The sequence below is a fragment of the Rattus rattus genome, chromosome 12, assembly GCF_011064425.1.
Source record: "Rattus rattus isolate New Zealand chromosome 12, Rrattus_CSIRO_v1, whole genome shotgun sequence".
Classification (NCBI taxonomy): Eukaryota; Metazoa; Chordata; class Mammalia; order Rodentia; family Muridae; genus Rattus; species Rattus rattus.
The window spans coordinates 82,441,839-82,457,106 of record NC_046165.1 but is presented as its reverse complement, the minus strand read 5'-3'; the positions used below and the strand labels follow the sequence as shown (position 1 = coordinate 82,457,106).

The window sequence follows — 15,268 nt, the reverse complement described above, 5'->3', positions numbered from 1 at the left end:
TGGAAATTTCATTTAGAGCCTTTGCTTTTCCATCGTAGGTGTTTCTGTCTTTAAGGAGATACCCGACAGTTGATGGTTGACATCATTTTCTGATTCCAAGGTGACAAATTGTGCCCAGCAATATCACATTTATTAGGAAATAAAACCTAATCTCAGAGCAGTCACATATCCTTACAGATGACCACCCACCCACCTTACGGTTTTGTGACCTGTTGTGTTTTATATAATGAGTTGATTTGGCAGCAACAAAATCACTAATCATCTAATGTTGACTAGCTTATGTAGTTTACTGAATCTGCAAACAGGTTAACCAAACCTCATACACCCGCACGCACGCACACTCACACATACACGTTCACATGCACACACATAGGCACACACACAGGCAGTCTCTTCTCCAGACATTTACCCACGTAAGCTGAGCTTTGAACTCTTCTGTTTAGTTGCTTTCAGAAAGGATTCCTGGAGCCTCCGAGCTCTCCTGTACACTCTCTATCCTGCTAACACTGATGAAGCGTTTGAAGCAGCAGTAAATTAATTTAAGAGTGCCAGTTTGAACTCTCTCCTTCTTTTGATCATTCCATCGTAATACTGATGTTAACAAATTACCTAGGGTAGCCAATTTCTCTACACTGTGAGTACAAACAGTTGAAATTTGGTCTTGAATACATTGTAACAACCCTGGCTGACCTGGAACTCACTTTGTAGACCAGACTTGCCCTTGAACTCACAGAGATCCACCTGCCTCTGCCTCCCAAGTGCTGGAATCCAAGGTGTGCACCACCATGCCTGGCACCATGTAGGTCTCCTTAAAGGGAGTTAAAATAATATTGCTCTCAAATACTAAACGTCATATGCAAGATTCTATAGAAAATGCAGAAGCAATATAAATTTTTAGGGAATTGTTTATTCTGCATTACCCCTTCCTCATGGGAAGAGATTGATAGCAAATTAGGACCCAAGTCCTCTTCCCCGCTCTTTCTGAACCCATGTCAGCCAGTCTCAGAGAGCCCCACAGCAGTGCCTGGTGAGGACACGGCCTCCTTGAAGAGCCGTCATGATAATCTTTGCAAAGACGTACCAAGGTAGGATTTTATGCATCCAGAGAATTTCACAAGTGGGGAGGAGAAAACCATAACCCACCCTTAGCTTCAAAAGACACTAAGCATCTGAGGTCATGCCGCTGGTCTGTGACCTCTAACTTGGGTGTCCAATTATAGCTTCATGCTTTTAGCCAAGCGTCCCAAAGCCATGGCTGGGAAATACCCATTCTGAGAGCAGTTGTTTGAGAAGATTGGATCTTGAATTACAGCAACACTCAAGTGTGGCAAAAGACTGCATCTTTCAACAGTGTCCCCACTCCCACAAGCGTTCGGATGATATGCCCTTTTACGACGTGTTGATTTAGCTTTTGGGGAGCTTTGACAAATCCAAAAACTTGCTATGAACTACACGCAGTCTTTTAGTGTTCTCCCCACTTGGCAGAGATGGTTTCCACAAGCTGGGCTTCTTCCTCCTCCTACCCTCTGAATCTTTGATTAAGATCCTGACTAACACCCAAATCCTGGGAGGGTTAGACCTGAGCAGCCCACTGGACCGTGGCTTAACAAAGCCACGGGGACTTTGGTGGAATTTAAAGAAAGCCAGGATGATATGTTTCACAGGTTCTTAAGTTACTCAAATGGTAAGGAATGAATATGCATTGAAAGCTTCATTGTAAAATATTTTATTACAGTATTCCAATACAGCAATTTTAAAAGGTTGTGGGAATTTTTTTTTTTGTCGTTCTAACTAATAATAACTCACTTTTGTCTCAAAAAAGAAAACAAAGCAAAGAGCTTAGTCACATAGGTGTGGTCAGGTATCATCTTCCTCTTTGACTCCTTGCCAACAGAAAATGCCATTTCTTCAGTAGACGAGATGCTGGGCTGGTTTCTCTTACGCAAGGCTGTGCGTGGCTGGAGAAAGGTACTTTCCAGATAAAAGTTCGAAATCCTCCAGATTTTCACTGTGCCCCCCCCCCCAGTCCAAAGACACAAGTTGGTTACCGAATGACCTGTTTGCTCGGGCCTTCTCAGAAGAAAAGAGCGCCCTCAGAAATCAGCTCTGAACGCACTTAGGGTGATTCGGTTTCTTACGTGAGAAGCAGGGTAAGACAGTGCCGCTCCCGACTAGACTAGCCAAACATCTTCTATATCCAGCGCTGTGAAAGCTCTCTCCACACGCTACCTCCCCTGCACTCTGTAGTTTATTTTTTTCTCTGGTTATTCGATGAGGAAGGTGAAGCTCAGAGAGATTAAGGAAGAGTTGGGACCCAGTGCGTTCTGTCAGCCGCCAGCTTGTACTGCCCTTGAATCTTTGATTCCTTGCTTCTAGGTGCTGGGCTACTTTACTTCACTGAGTCTCTCTTCTTGTCACCTCTAGGGTGAAATGAGTGGTGGAAACTTAACTACCATTCTCTCAAAAGTTGAGCTATGACCTGCCCAAGCCTTCAGCGCTTTGCTTGTCTGCATGTATGTCTCAAGCGCGCCTATTTCTAAGGATGTACACGCTTAAAAGAGATGAGTTTTACGCCAGAGAGCCATTCTTATCACCGAGACAGAATATACTGGATATATTTGACAATAACACAAGTATTTATTCAAAGGAAATGTGGAGATGTGGAAAGATGTGCTTTTTAATCCTGGGCCAAATACTATAATTTTCTGGCTTCCTTTATGATACTGAACTAAACATTATCCTCAATTATGGTACAGGGCAGTGTGTGTGTGTTCACACACACGTGTATATGTGTGTGTGTGTGTATGAATACATATGTGCATGGGTTTTAATAAAAGCCATGTACTACAGTTAACAGAGGATACATCAGTAAAATTTCCTTTAGAGAAAAAAAGCAAGCTGAACCTAGTAGTGTGTACCTATTGTTCTAGCTGTTTGGGAAATTGAGGCAGGAGGACCCTAATATCAAGGTCTGCCTAGGCTGCGGAAAGAAGGAAAAGCAAGAGCAGGACTAGGCTTTGTACTGGGCTGGTCTTGACAGGTTTGGGACTTGGCCGAAAGTGACTCTCCTCCAGTGCGTTCTGGCAATGCCTTATAGCTCATGAGGAAAAATAGAATCCATTTGACATGCAAGGGCTCTACTCTTTGTTCTCTCTTCCCACTGAACAGTCTATAGTTTGTGATGTATCATTTCCAGGGCTGAACATTTGTTTGTTTACAATGTCATACCTTTCCAGCTGCAGAACTCCTAGGAAAATTCAAGACGGGGTATTTTTCTGGTTGCATTTCCATTGAAAGTGAACTTCTCTCGATGAGGAACTTCTCCCTTCAGCATTGTGGAGCTACCGAAGTATCTAGAGCTATATGCAGAAAGGAAGCCATGTCCATTAAGGCTAAGAAATGGCATTCCTCACCCATGCAGGCTTTTCAGTTCATCTCTCCTGTGTGTGATGGTGGTTCTTCCTACTAATCCCTTATTTTTTTTTGTTTTTTGGGGGGGATGTTCCCCTCCCCATCCTCCTCCCATTACCGCCCTCCCCCCAACAATCCCGTTCACTGGGGGTTCAGTCTTAGCAGGACCCAGGGCTTCCCCTTACACTGGTGCCCTTACTAGGATATTCATTGCTATCTATGAGGTCAGAGTCCAGGGTCAGTCCATGTATAGTCTTTGGGTAGTGGCTTAGTCCCTGGAAGCTCTGGTTGTTGGCATTGTTGTTCATATGGGGTCTCGAGCCCCTTCAAGCTCTTTCAGTCCTTTCTCTGATTCCTTCAATGGGGGTCTCGTTTTCAGTTCGGTGGTTTGCTGCTGGCATTCGCCTATGTATTTGCCATATTCTGGGTGTGTCTCTCAGGAGAGATCTACATCCGGTTCCTGTCGGCCTGCACTTCTTTGCTTCATCCAACTTCTCTAGTTTAGTGGCTGTATATGTATGAGCCACATGTGGGGCAGGCTCTGAATGGGTGTTCCTTCTGCCTCTGTTCTAAAGTTTTCCTCCCTATCCCCTCCCAAGGGTATTCTTGTTCCCCTTTTAAAGAAGGAGTGAAGCATTCGCATTTTGGTCATCCTTCTTGAGTTTCATGTGTTCTGTGCATCTAATCTGCCAATCCCTATAAAGCCATTGAGTAACGTTCCATGACAGCACCCCCAGGTTCCCATTGTCTGTGCGGCCACTCTCTAAGCTCATAAAACGGGCAGCTTTTCCATGCTCAGCCAAGCCTGGGCTCCAGTAGAAAGAGGCTCAACAACATTGTCCCAGCCACGCACTTCTGAGAGGGCTTCAGGACTCTAGAGCTTGTGAGACACCTGGAACCTAGAACTGACACTGATTCTGTATAGCCAATATCCTTACCTTCTTCATAGAATTGAATGGAATAAAAAAAAAACTCATAATGATATGGCGGTTAAAACAAAAAAGCTTCAAACTACTTCCACGTTCACTAGTTATACATCCTTTTATCATATGTGTGTGTGTGTGTGTGTGCGTGCGCGCGCGTGCACACGCACATGCATGCAAAACGGGACTGCTCAGAGTTGTTTAATTCAGCAATTAAACTGTATCATACTTGTATATTCTGTGTAGGATCTGGACATAGTGGTGGATCCGTGTTCCTTGAACATTGTTTTTGCTAACTCTATGCAGGCTCATGGGAATATCTCTGTGCATGCCTGGGGCTGTAGATCATTATTCTGCACAAAACCGTACTTTGTCAGCAACAGGAACTAAAGACAAATATCTCTAAGACATAGACTCATCTGAGAAGGTTACGTTAAGGAGATAAACCATCTTCGTGTCCTGTGAGTGCTGTGAATGCTCTTTCAGCCTCTGTGCCTGGTTTCTGCCATTATTCATCTGCGACATGTGGCTCGTTTCAGGAACAAATGTACCACAAACAGCAAAGTCTCTATAGGGCAGCAGATGAATTCCAATTCTGGTGTGGAGAGCGGAAGTAAGACTTATAGCCAGGCCTGGTGGTGTTTACCATGTATCCTAGTACCCTAGCATCAGGAGACAGGGGCAAGAGGATAGCTGCAAGGAAGAGGCCAGCCTGGTCTAGCAAGTACAGGGCAATCAGATGTGCAGGAAGAGACTCTGTCCTTAACAGAGTTAAAATCAGGGCTAGAGAAATGGTTCCATGGTTAAGAGCACTGACTGCTCTTCAAGAGGACCTGGGTTCAGTTCCCAGCATCCACATGGCAGCTCGCAACCATCTGTAACTACAAAACCTGGCACCCTCACAGACGTGCATGCAGGCCAAACACCAATGCACATAACATAAAAATAGATACATTTTTTAAATAAGAAAATCTGCATGGCAGTTACAGTGGCAGAACCTCGGCAGAGACTACTCTGGTATCAGTCTGTATTACTCACTGGGGTGGCCAGCTCTGAGGGAAAGCCCTGGTTCCAGGAGCCCTACCTTCTCAGGCATTAATTATGCATCTCACCTGTCAACTCTTCAGTTTCTAGGGAATGAAGCTTCCGTCCGTCCAACCAAAGGGGAGACTTAGATATGTTGGAGTGACTAGTCCCTTGTTGAGTATCGTGAGGGGAGCCAACAAGACTAGTTGAGACATTCAAAAACTCAAAATTAAGGTACCAAAGTCCTTGAAGAATATCACATTTGTCAATGATGCTTGTATGTGACCCTGGTCTCTCAGGACACTGATCCTAGCCATAACAGCCCATGTTGTACTGGGTGAAGGCTGCATGGTAGGATTGCCCTACAGAAGTCACTATGCTTGAGAGCAGAACAAGTGGCTTGAGAGATCTAAGTATCAGATGGCCCACACTTCTGCTAGAAATGAGGCAGAACAATAACTTTGTTCTACACATTAATAAAGTGTCTATAAGCAAACGCTTATTTTATTGAGCACTTACTATGTGGCACTCGCTCTGGTCAGCACTGGGCATAAATCATCTCCTAATGCTCATGGCAACCTTATGAAGCTGGTACTGGTGTGACCCAAAGAGAAGCCTGAAGGTCATAGAGTTAAGCAGTTAATTCGAGGCTCTCCAGCTAACGAGTGGCCAAACAAGCTTATACTGAGTCTGTGCCTGCCAGGTCTGGAAAGTCACTCATTCTGGGAGGCCTTTTAACTCAAGACTTCAACCTAAATCAATGTTGGTTTAAAATGTGCTCTGTGAACCAAAGGTAGTTTCCTGAGTTTAAATAGAATCCCATTGCTCAGGGCTACCCCTATGTCGCTTCAAGGCTTATGCACACAATTCCAGGACATCCCCCCTAGGGATCATATCTTCCACTGCAAGGTTTTCCCAGATAACTAGCCCTATGCCCCTGTGTTTTGTTATTTTTTAGCTTGAGAGACAGAGATAAAACAGTGTGGGTGAGAGGTAGTGACGATCGGTGGTGGCTGGGGCTGAGGCGAAGACAGTGGTCGTAACAGCTTTGCTATCTACTAGGTATATGCATGCATGTGTTACAAGTATTCTTTTCAAAGGCAAATGACCACTTGCGTCAGTAACCTGAGTCTCTAAGGATGAAAGTCCTTACTCAAAGTCTCGAGTTCAGAGGTGTCTTAGGGCCAGCATTCTTCAACACTGCAATGCTAGAATGCCATGAAGCCCCGCCGAGCAAACCTGCAGCCCAGCATTTGGGAGGTTGAGGTGGGAAGGTCCCCTGAGCAAGAGACTTAAGATCAAACAGGGCACTTGGAGAATCAGTGACACAAGAGATGGTTGTGAGAGAGAAAGGGTGAAGCTGAGTAGTACAGGCATGTGGTCCTGCTTCCTCGGAGACCACTTGCAACATTGCAAGTCTGCAAGAGTCTGCCTGAGCTAGGGCATGAGTTCAAGACCAGCCTGGTTGGTTTAGTGAGAGCTTGTCTCACGTATAGGTTGGTGTGGTTGGGAAAGAAGAGAAGAAGGAAGAAGAGGCAGACAATGTCCCATTGGCCTTCCAAACAGAGCCGTGCGCTCAGCTGCTGTGTGAGCCCACAGGCCAGAGCTGAAATAAACATCCTTCCCCAAACGACTAGGTGGTAGCTATATTATAAGAGTCCAGTCTATGGGCCATTTTCCTTCTCCAGCGTGTTTTTAGGGTTAAAGTAGCCTTGCTTGGGAAATTTCAGATCAGTTTCCCTGAGTTAAGGGACAGCAGATCATGACCACATTCGAAATATCCAGTGAGCACTGTCAACTCCTAATTCTCCTTCCTCAGACCTAAAGCGTATGGTACCAAAAATGTAGTGCTCAGGTATTAAAATGGTTCCGGACAAGGCTTATTCGAGGGAAAGACAAAACAAAAATAGGGAGGACGTCGGCTGCTTTATAAATTTTCTCTTATAAAGAATCGTTACAAATCTGCTGCGTTAGGATCGCCATAAAACACAGCAAACCTGTCACTGGCGAGATCCCTCCTCTGGGGCCTGCTTTTAGTAACTGGAGTGCTAGCCCCAGCTAGAGACTTGGAGAGGCATACAGCCACTCACCTGTGATGGCCAGCACATTCCAGTACCCACAGGGAGGGAGACTGCACGTGACCATCTGTTTCAGTGCCATGGCCATGTTGGAGACTCCCGCTTCCTGCATGATATCGGAAAAAGTCAAAAAACCCCTCTCTGGGCCTTTGTTTCTTCCTTTCCAATGGATACGAAGATCCCCCATCAGCCCCTAACATTTTAAAGTTCTAGGAGGCACTACCTACTTCTGTCTCCGACATCTAAATGCCTTTTGATGCCCGTGCTGGAAAACTCTTAAGTTCGCACTGGCTGTGCCTCATCTGAAATCATCTCGGATTCCATCTACTGAGCATAAGGTTTGGAAAGGACTCACTTTCTCCCTTTTGCCTCTTTAAATGTGTAGCCAATGGGGCATCATACATTTTTTTACACTTCTCCTGCTAGATGTGAGATTCAGGAGGAGATTGGATGTTCCAGGGTGTTCTTGCTGCTGGGATGGGAACGTGCTCTGATGCACTGATCTCTCCTGTATGCGAGCCCTCCGCCGCCTTCCTCAGCGGCACAGGACTGCTGACAGCAGCCTTACCTTCTCGTTCGTATTTTTTGATTCTTATTTATTTATTATGCTATTTTAAAGCCATTTGTGGGAGCGAGAAGAGCCTATGTAAAATGGAAGGGGGTGCTATATTTTTTTCCCTGAAAGGTGGCGCGTCTCTCAGGGATGAGAAAAAGGCATGATGTACCAGGCTTGCTGGCAGTGATAGAAGCCAGCGCCGGTTTGCCTGTCGTCACAGCCAAAGAAAAATGCCACCTCTGCCTAGAAGCCAGAGTGCCACACTTCTCTTTTGTGTCCCAGACATGTATCCATCACAGGACTGTCACGTGTATTTAGTCATTTAGTCACCTGAGCTGTCTTGAAGGTCACCCTCCAACCCCTGGAAGGACAAAGGTAAGAACGAATTCTCCCTGGAGTAAAGCAGAGTACACATCAGACGCAGAGGGTGAGTCTAAGGGTGAGGCCTATGGAAGCCAGGAGAGTCCCTAGCTGCTGAGGCGCTTTAAAAGCCACATGCTTACCTGTGATCCAATACTTGTCCGCCAGTCCCCAGAGCTGCGTAACAAGCCCCAGATGTAGTAGCAGCAATCGAAGAATCCCAAGGCAGGAGGTGCCAAAAACACCCTCCACATACAACCACCACTACCCCTCCCTAAAAAAAGAAGTTTCAGAAAAATGTTCTCACCCCTAGAGGGGGAAAACCTGTCCACGCCTGAAGCAACTTGACCCTCACAAATCACCCACCCTCTAGAGAGTGAACTGCCCATCTCAGCAAGAAATCCCCACCCCCAGCCGCCTGCTCCCTGGGGAGGGACAGAAGGTTCCTACAACTGACAGTTTCTCCTCCATGATCTTTAAAAGAGCAGGAGCTGGCTGTGAGGCTGCTCGCCCGCCCGCCTCGCTGGGGTAGCATGGTCCCTGTTGCGGCTGGGCTCCAAAGAGAGCCATACTTGGCTCGGATGAGGAAGGAGCCTAGATAAGAAAGATGCAAAGAGGGCTTCTATACGCCATGGCTGCGACTCCGTAGTTTCTTGCAAGGTGAAACTTGGCAGTTCTACCTTGCAAGTAAAACCCCAAATTAATTTTTTTTTTTTTAAAGAAATTAAGTCAGAAACAAGGCTTCAGAAAAACTGTGAGTGTTAGGCATAAACTGATTTTGGATGATCTTTAGGTGAGAAAGGGTGGAGTTACCATCAGAAACATGTTTTTATTTATGCTTTTTGAATCCCCACTGGTGTGCGATGTGTGTGTGTGTGTGTGCGTGCCTGTGTGTGCTGGTGAGTGTGTGAGCGTATACACCGCCTCGGTTCTCCGCCTCCTCCTTCATCATCATCGTATTTTCCGCATCGTCCCTGTGCACAGTTCATATAGATGTCACATAAATAAGTGTATAGGCCCATCCACACCTTTTCATTTTATTTGTAAATTGTTTGGTGTAAGCGGCAGAGCGTAATGAAACCTGGTGAAGTTTAAAAGATTAGATTTTTTTTTTCATGCTGACACTTCATAACACTGTTCATATGTCTCTGAGTGAGATTTATGAATATATGAGCAGTACTGCAAAATTATACTGCACCAGAGACTTCCTGCTCCACAGGGGTGGCAGTCTAAAGTGACACAGCTTCAAGCATTTTTCACAGACAAGAAGCAAAATTTAACCCCCATAAGGGGAAGTATGATTTCAACAGCTTGAAATGAGCTCATTTGTAGATAGTTTTTTTTTCCCCTCTTATATTCCATATTTTTTTTTCTGCTAAGATTAAAACAGATTGCACAGCTAATGCAAGGGCATTTAAATGCTGCCCAGAACAGTTTGGCCCTTAAAGAGAAATCCTCATTTGCTATCCATAGTAGGAATGCCCCAGTCAGACAAATGGTCGTAAATACCCACCCCTCGACTCCTCAGGCTCTCCACCTGGCTCTCAGAATTGCACACATCCGGGTCATTCTCAAAGGTTACGTGCCAATGGAGGCACCCCTGTCCCTCTTCTGGCCCTGGAGACAATGGCATTAGAAAATAGACAGAGCCTCAAATCACAACCGAGTGGCATGAACCAACTCAGACAAGAATCAGGAGCACAAGACAGGCGAGTCTTCAGAGATGGACCGCACGTGTGCCGCGGGCAGTAGAAGAGTCCCAGGTTCAATCCCCAGTCCGCACTGCCCTAGTCTAGACTGAACTAGCACCTCATTTGTGCGTTGACGGTCTTCTCTGTGCTCTTCGATTCTGTTTAACCCTCTTTTTTTCCTCTGGAACCAAACAGGTGCTCAAATGTGACCTATCCCCACCCTGTCCTCTAGTCCCTCCATGATGTGTTGCCTGGAGAACTCTTGTCTCTTTTTCAGCAATGGTACAACAGCTCCATGAACGTCATCTGCACCTGGCTGACCGACCGGATGGACCTCCAGCTTCACATTTATCAGCTGAAAACACTAATTAGGATGGTAAAGGTAAAAAGACAAAGCCTTCTCCTTTGCACGTAGCTCGCTGAAGCACACCTCATTGGCGAGCTGCAGAACTTCCATAACACAAAAAGTACCCGTCTACATACACAACATGATGATTTCTAAGACAGCATTCATGCAAAAAAAAAAGTCCTGTGAGATCCCTTTGTGGTGCCTAGTTAATTTCTTACTGAGACATCAACCGCAAGCTTGGACTTTAAAAGGAGGGGTAGGCAGGCGCTGGTATCTTTGTCTATGAAGGAAAACCATTGTGTACGTTTGCCGGACCCAAAATGTCGCAGAGTCTCCTGTAACTCTGTGTTGCACAATTTCCAAAGCTCGCTTTGGGCACCACTAGGCTCCTTGCGTAAAATCCCCGATTTCATTTATGGTTTAATTAAATAAAATCTTGCCACAATTAATTTCGTGGAAATATTTACCCCCAGCTACTTGTAGACGTGTTCTGTGATCATTATCAGAATGCAAATCGATATTGTTCTCATAGCTAATTGAAGTGGTTTCTCTTACACTGCGTGTACACAATCAAATGTAAAGGATCACAAAGGTGAGATAACATACCCTGGAAGGAGCTCTTTCCCCCTGTTCTTATGTGTATGCCGTGGACTAATGATAATTATTTCAGCGTGAAATCGCAGTGGTTTACATGAAATAATAAGATCCCAGAAGGGGGTAAATACGTTTTTTGATCATTTCAGTTTCCATTTGATGCCTCGCCATAGAGGGTTTAAAAAAAAAAAAAAAAAACGTTCGTACGCAGAACTCCTATTCAACACGTAAAAATCTCCATTAAAATATTTTAGTAATAAGCAGAGCTGAATTCTCTTAACAGTTTGCCAAAAATCTCCCCCAGCCTGCTTCGTGGTCTCCTCTGGAGTCATCCCACCCCCCTGAAGGTGCTCCTCTACCCCAGTGCTGACTGAAGCCCAGTAACCATTCCATTGTGTGTAATTAAGGAGTCATTGTCATCTGCATTTGATCCCACCAGGCCTCCGCCCAGCAGAAGGTTACAGTGCACAGAGCCGCAGCTATTGTCACAGAAATGTCTGCACTTGAATGGTGCACTCAGCCTAATTTCCTTGTGTTTTTTTTTTTCAAATCAGTTTCTTAAGGCGAGTTCACTAAGCACTGCCAGACCCTCTTGAGTTCCTTTTTTTTGTTTTGTTTTGTTTTGTTTAAATATTTCTTTTCTTCTTTTTATTCTTGATGTGTGCAGCACATACATTGGAGATGATTTCTATCTGACCCTTACCTGACCAGGTAGCCATGAGAAGAAAAAAAAATTACAATTTAGAATTTTCAGGTTATCTATTCATGACTGTGTCAAAAACTAGCAATATTTGGAAATAAAAATATGTCGGAGAGGAGACTTAATTTTTGCCAGCTGCCAAGAACAGACATGTGGCAGCCCCAAAGCGCAGAAAGGGAGCATTCACTTTCCCCAGAATGCACTCTTCCTTACTACTTCACCCCAGTGGACTTAGCCAGTCCTCCACCAGCAGCCTGGGGACACGTTGAGAGTTCTGCTTCTCCGGGGAAAATTCCCAAGGGTTTCCAACTCTCTTTCCTGCCTCAACAGACACTCCCTTCACTCATTCATTCACTTGTTCATTCATTCCTCATCCTGAAAGCTGTACTCCTTCACCAGAACCTAGATGAAGGTTAGCTGAGCTCTCCTTGATACTAACAAGGGAAGGATTCAAATCTGAGTAGCTAATCAAAGCCGAGGGCTTCATAGAACCAAACTGTATTTGCTGATAAACTCCACAGTCACTGTAACCTGTGACTTTAAAAGTGGATTAAACCTGGGATTGTCGACCCCGCAACTGCATTAGATGAACTATTAAAAATACTAATAATGTGGGAGTCACGTTTAAAAAGGTTACCATCCTGTCTCTCAGCCCTTTATGAAGTTTCCTGTATCAACAGGTGACAGAGTGGAGACTTCTCTGCTGAAATGATATGCACTGTGATGAAAAGGCTTGTAGTTAGATAGAAAGACCATTAAAAAAAAAACAAAAAAAAAAAAAAAAACGAATCAGACATCAGCCAGATGCTTCTGGTCATGTTCAGTTAACGCCAAGGAGGTTCCAGGAAACCGTCCTTAGGATACATACCTAAGGAAATCCGAGAGAAATTGCCTGAAGGAACAAAGGAACTTGTAATACTGCAATACCAACCATTATTCTTGAAAGGGAGCCAGATTTCTTCCCTGAGAACATAAAGTTGTGAACGAAATGGATACGGATGCAGATATTTCCCAAGGAGATGAGATCTGAGTCACATGCCTGCAACATATTGATGAGGCATTAGCGCTCCATCTTGCCCATCATTGTGGCTGCCTGTAATAGGTTTCATATACCAACATGCATATGTCTATCTTGTGGGTGAGACAGAGGGACGCGGCTCACGCAATTATAACAGGCACAAATTCTAAAGACCAGACTGCAACAGAAATCACAAAATACCATAACCAATTGATACACTCATTATGTGTACGTTAGGGCCCCTTATCCTGTCGATCAAATTGTTATAATAACCTAAAAGAAAGAAGTAGACCGGGGGAGGAGGCAAACAACTATGGAACGTTTCCCTTTGTGGATCTGAATAAACACAAGCTTCTGTTCTTTGCTTTGTCTCATCTAATACAGTTTATCCTGCCACGGTTTCTCGTTTTCTTGTCAATCGGTTGAGTCTCAGTTCTCGGTCCAAGTGAAATCTGAATGGAGTGGCTTTTACTTTTCAATCCATAAAACGTGGCACTTGGCTGAAAGTCATGACTCTCCCACTTGTGCCTGCTTTGCACCCTCTCCCTCCTCACCTTGTGATGAGATCAGTCTTACCTCCTCATGTTTTGTTTCCATAGAAAACCTACAGAGATTTCCGATTGCAAGGGGTCCTGGATTCCACCTTAAACAGCAAGACCTATGAGACCATTCGAAACCGGCTCACTGTAGAGGAAGCTACCGCGTCCGTGAGTGAGGGAGGGGGCTTGCAAGGCATCAGCATGAAGGACAGTGACGAGGAAGATGAAGAAGACGACTAGATCATTCTCTGGGTCCAAGAGTCCACTGGGATGGAGTCCTGTAATCAATGCATGTCTTTAGTCTGTTAGTTAACCCCATTAGGGAATTTTCTGTCAACCACCATGCCCATGAGATGTTTACCAATACAGACACCATTTTAGCTGCGTGGTACCAAGATTAGCACATGGTTTCCTGGTTTCTGTGTCTCTATGTTTACAAGCAATATGGAATACCATTCTTAAACACTGTTCATGGAGAGAATACATAGTTCAGCTGCTAGGTGTGTCCCTTTTGTTAGCAGAACAAAACGATGCTTCACCCTGTGCTCCGTATGTACTGATAGGAAGCAGACGTGGGAGCCAGTGTGTTTCCAAGTCTCTGTTTCACATATGTGGGTATCAGGTATTTAAATTAGTACATAAATAAATTAATTTAAGCACATAGATCTGCTTGGTTTTGGTCTCCGTTTTGTTCTCATCCCCCGAAACTGAAAGCAATGGGCGTTTGTGTCCTGGCAAACACAGCTTTGCATTTATCCTTGTAGTTTCCCCCCACCACCAGAAAAGTTAATTATTGATTAACTTGGATTAATAATAAAGTGGATTAATTATTTTAATTGTCATGGCAAGGGGGCCATGTGATCAGGATGTAGCATCAAGCAAGGTTCAGACCAACTGTCTTCTGTGGAAGTTTATCCTAGTACCTGTCACGTTTTCTGTTTCAATAACTGTATATGTAAAAAAAAAAAAAAAGTATCGAAATGACAACCCTAGACTATAAATGTATTTATAATAAGATATGGATATCTCCTCCAGTAGACTGTAACCATGATTTCAATTATTTTGTTCCACACTGTTTTTATATCTGTCACGTACATTGCACTCTGATCTGTAACTGAGCGACCCTGGGGTCCTCTGTAGAGCTGTTTCTTTCTGTGGAAAGTAGTGGATCCATCTTGCTTTTTGCCTTATATAAAAGCCTACAGTTGTAAAAGTGTGGGGAACTGTGGCTTCTCAATAAACAATTATTCAAACGTCCTAAGAATGTGTGTGTGTGTGTGTGTGTGTGTGTGTGTGTGTGTGTGTGTGTGTGTGAGCCCGTCTTCTTGCACCTCCTTTGAAAGCCCACTGAAGCATAAGACTCAGGAAGAAACAGAAGAGGCGGGGTGGGCAGAGGTAATTTTCTAGAGCATTCTTGACACTGTCGTTGAAGAGAGACTGCCTGGAAGTCCAGTAATTCACACTCCACTAATTCAGGATCTGAGGTTGGGCGCATTATGTTTTGCCTCGTAGGATAAATAAGGGTTTGCTAAGCAAGTGAGTAGTGTAAACGAGAGGAAATGTTTCTCCTGTACGGAGAGAAGGCCAACAAACTGTTTTTAAGCTCCACTTTAACAGCAGTGTTTGCATTCAAACAAAGCGTGTGCCAATTATATATGATTCTTATATATTTGTTAAAGTCTTTTTCTTCAAGATTCTCTAAGACATGGAGTACTCTTCTCGCTCCCCAGCTCCTGTCAACAATATAATTACCTGGGTTTGGAAGAAATTAAATGTGTCCCCTTGCTTGCTTTATCTGTGTCTGTCACAAACTAGGCTGACCTCTCTTTGGGGGCTGAGACCTAGGGGAAATGACTGCTCTTCCAAGAGAACAGGGTAGAAGGGTTGCCGGTTCAGGTCTGCCACAGGAACAAGGCCTTCCTGCTCTTGCCAAGTGTACAAGAACTCTCATTATTGGCCAGCTGTTCTAAGCTAGGTGACTTCCATAAATTACCTCACTTAAGTCTCTTAACAAATATGAAGC

At 44.5% G+C, this 15,268-nt stretch overlaps 1 protein-coding gene across 1 annotated transcript in view; it reads left to right on the top strand.

Moving 5' to 3' along the window:
• The window catches only part of Cadps (calcium dependent secretion activator), a 442,640-nt gene extending 428,138 nt beyond the window's left edge, over nucleotides 1-14,502 (top strand). The window contains 2 exon segments of the mRNA XM_032917997.1: nucleotides 10,323-10,427; nucleotides 13,306-14,502. Of these exon segments, the coding sequence (XP_032773888.1) occupies nucleotides 10,323-10,427; nucleotides 13,306-13,485 (285 nt within the window). The 3' untranslated portion in view covers nucleotides 13,486-14,502.
• Nucleotides 14,503-15,268: the final 766 nt, after the last annotated feature.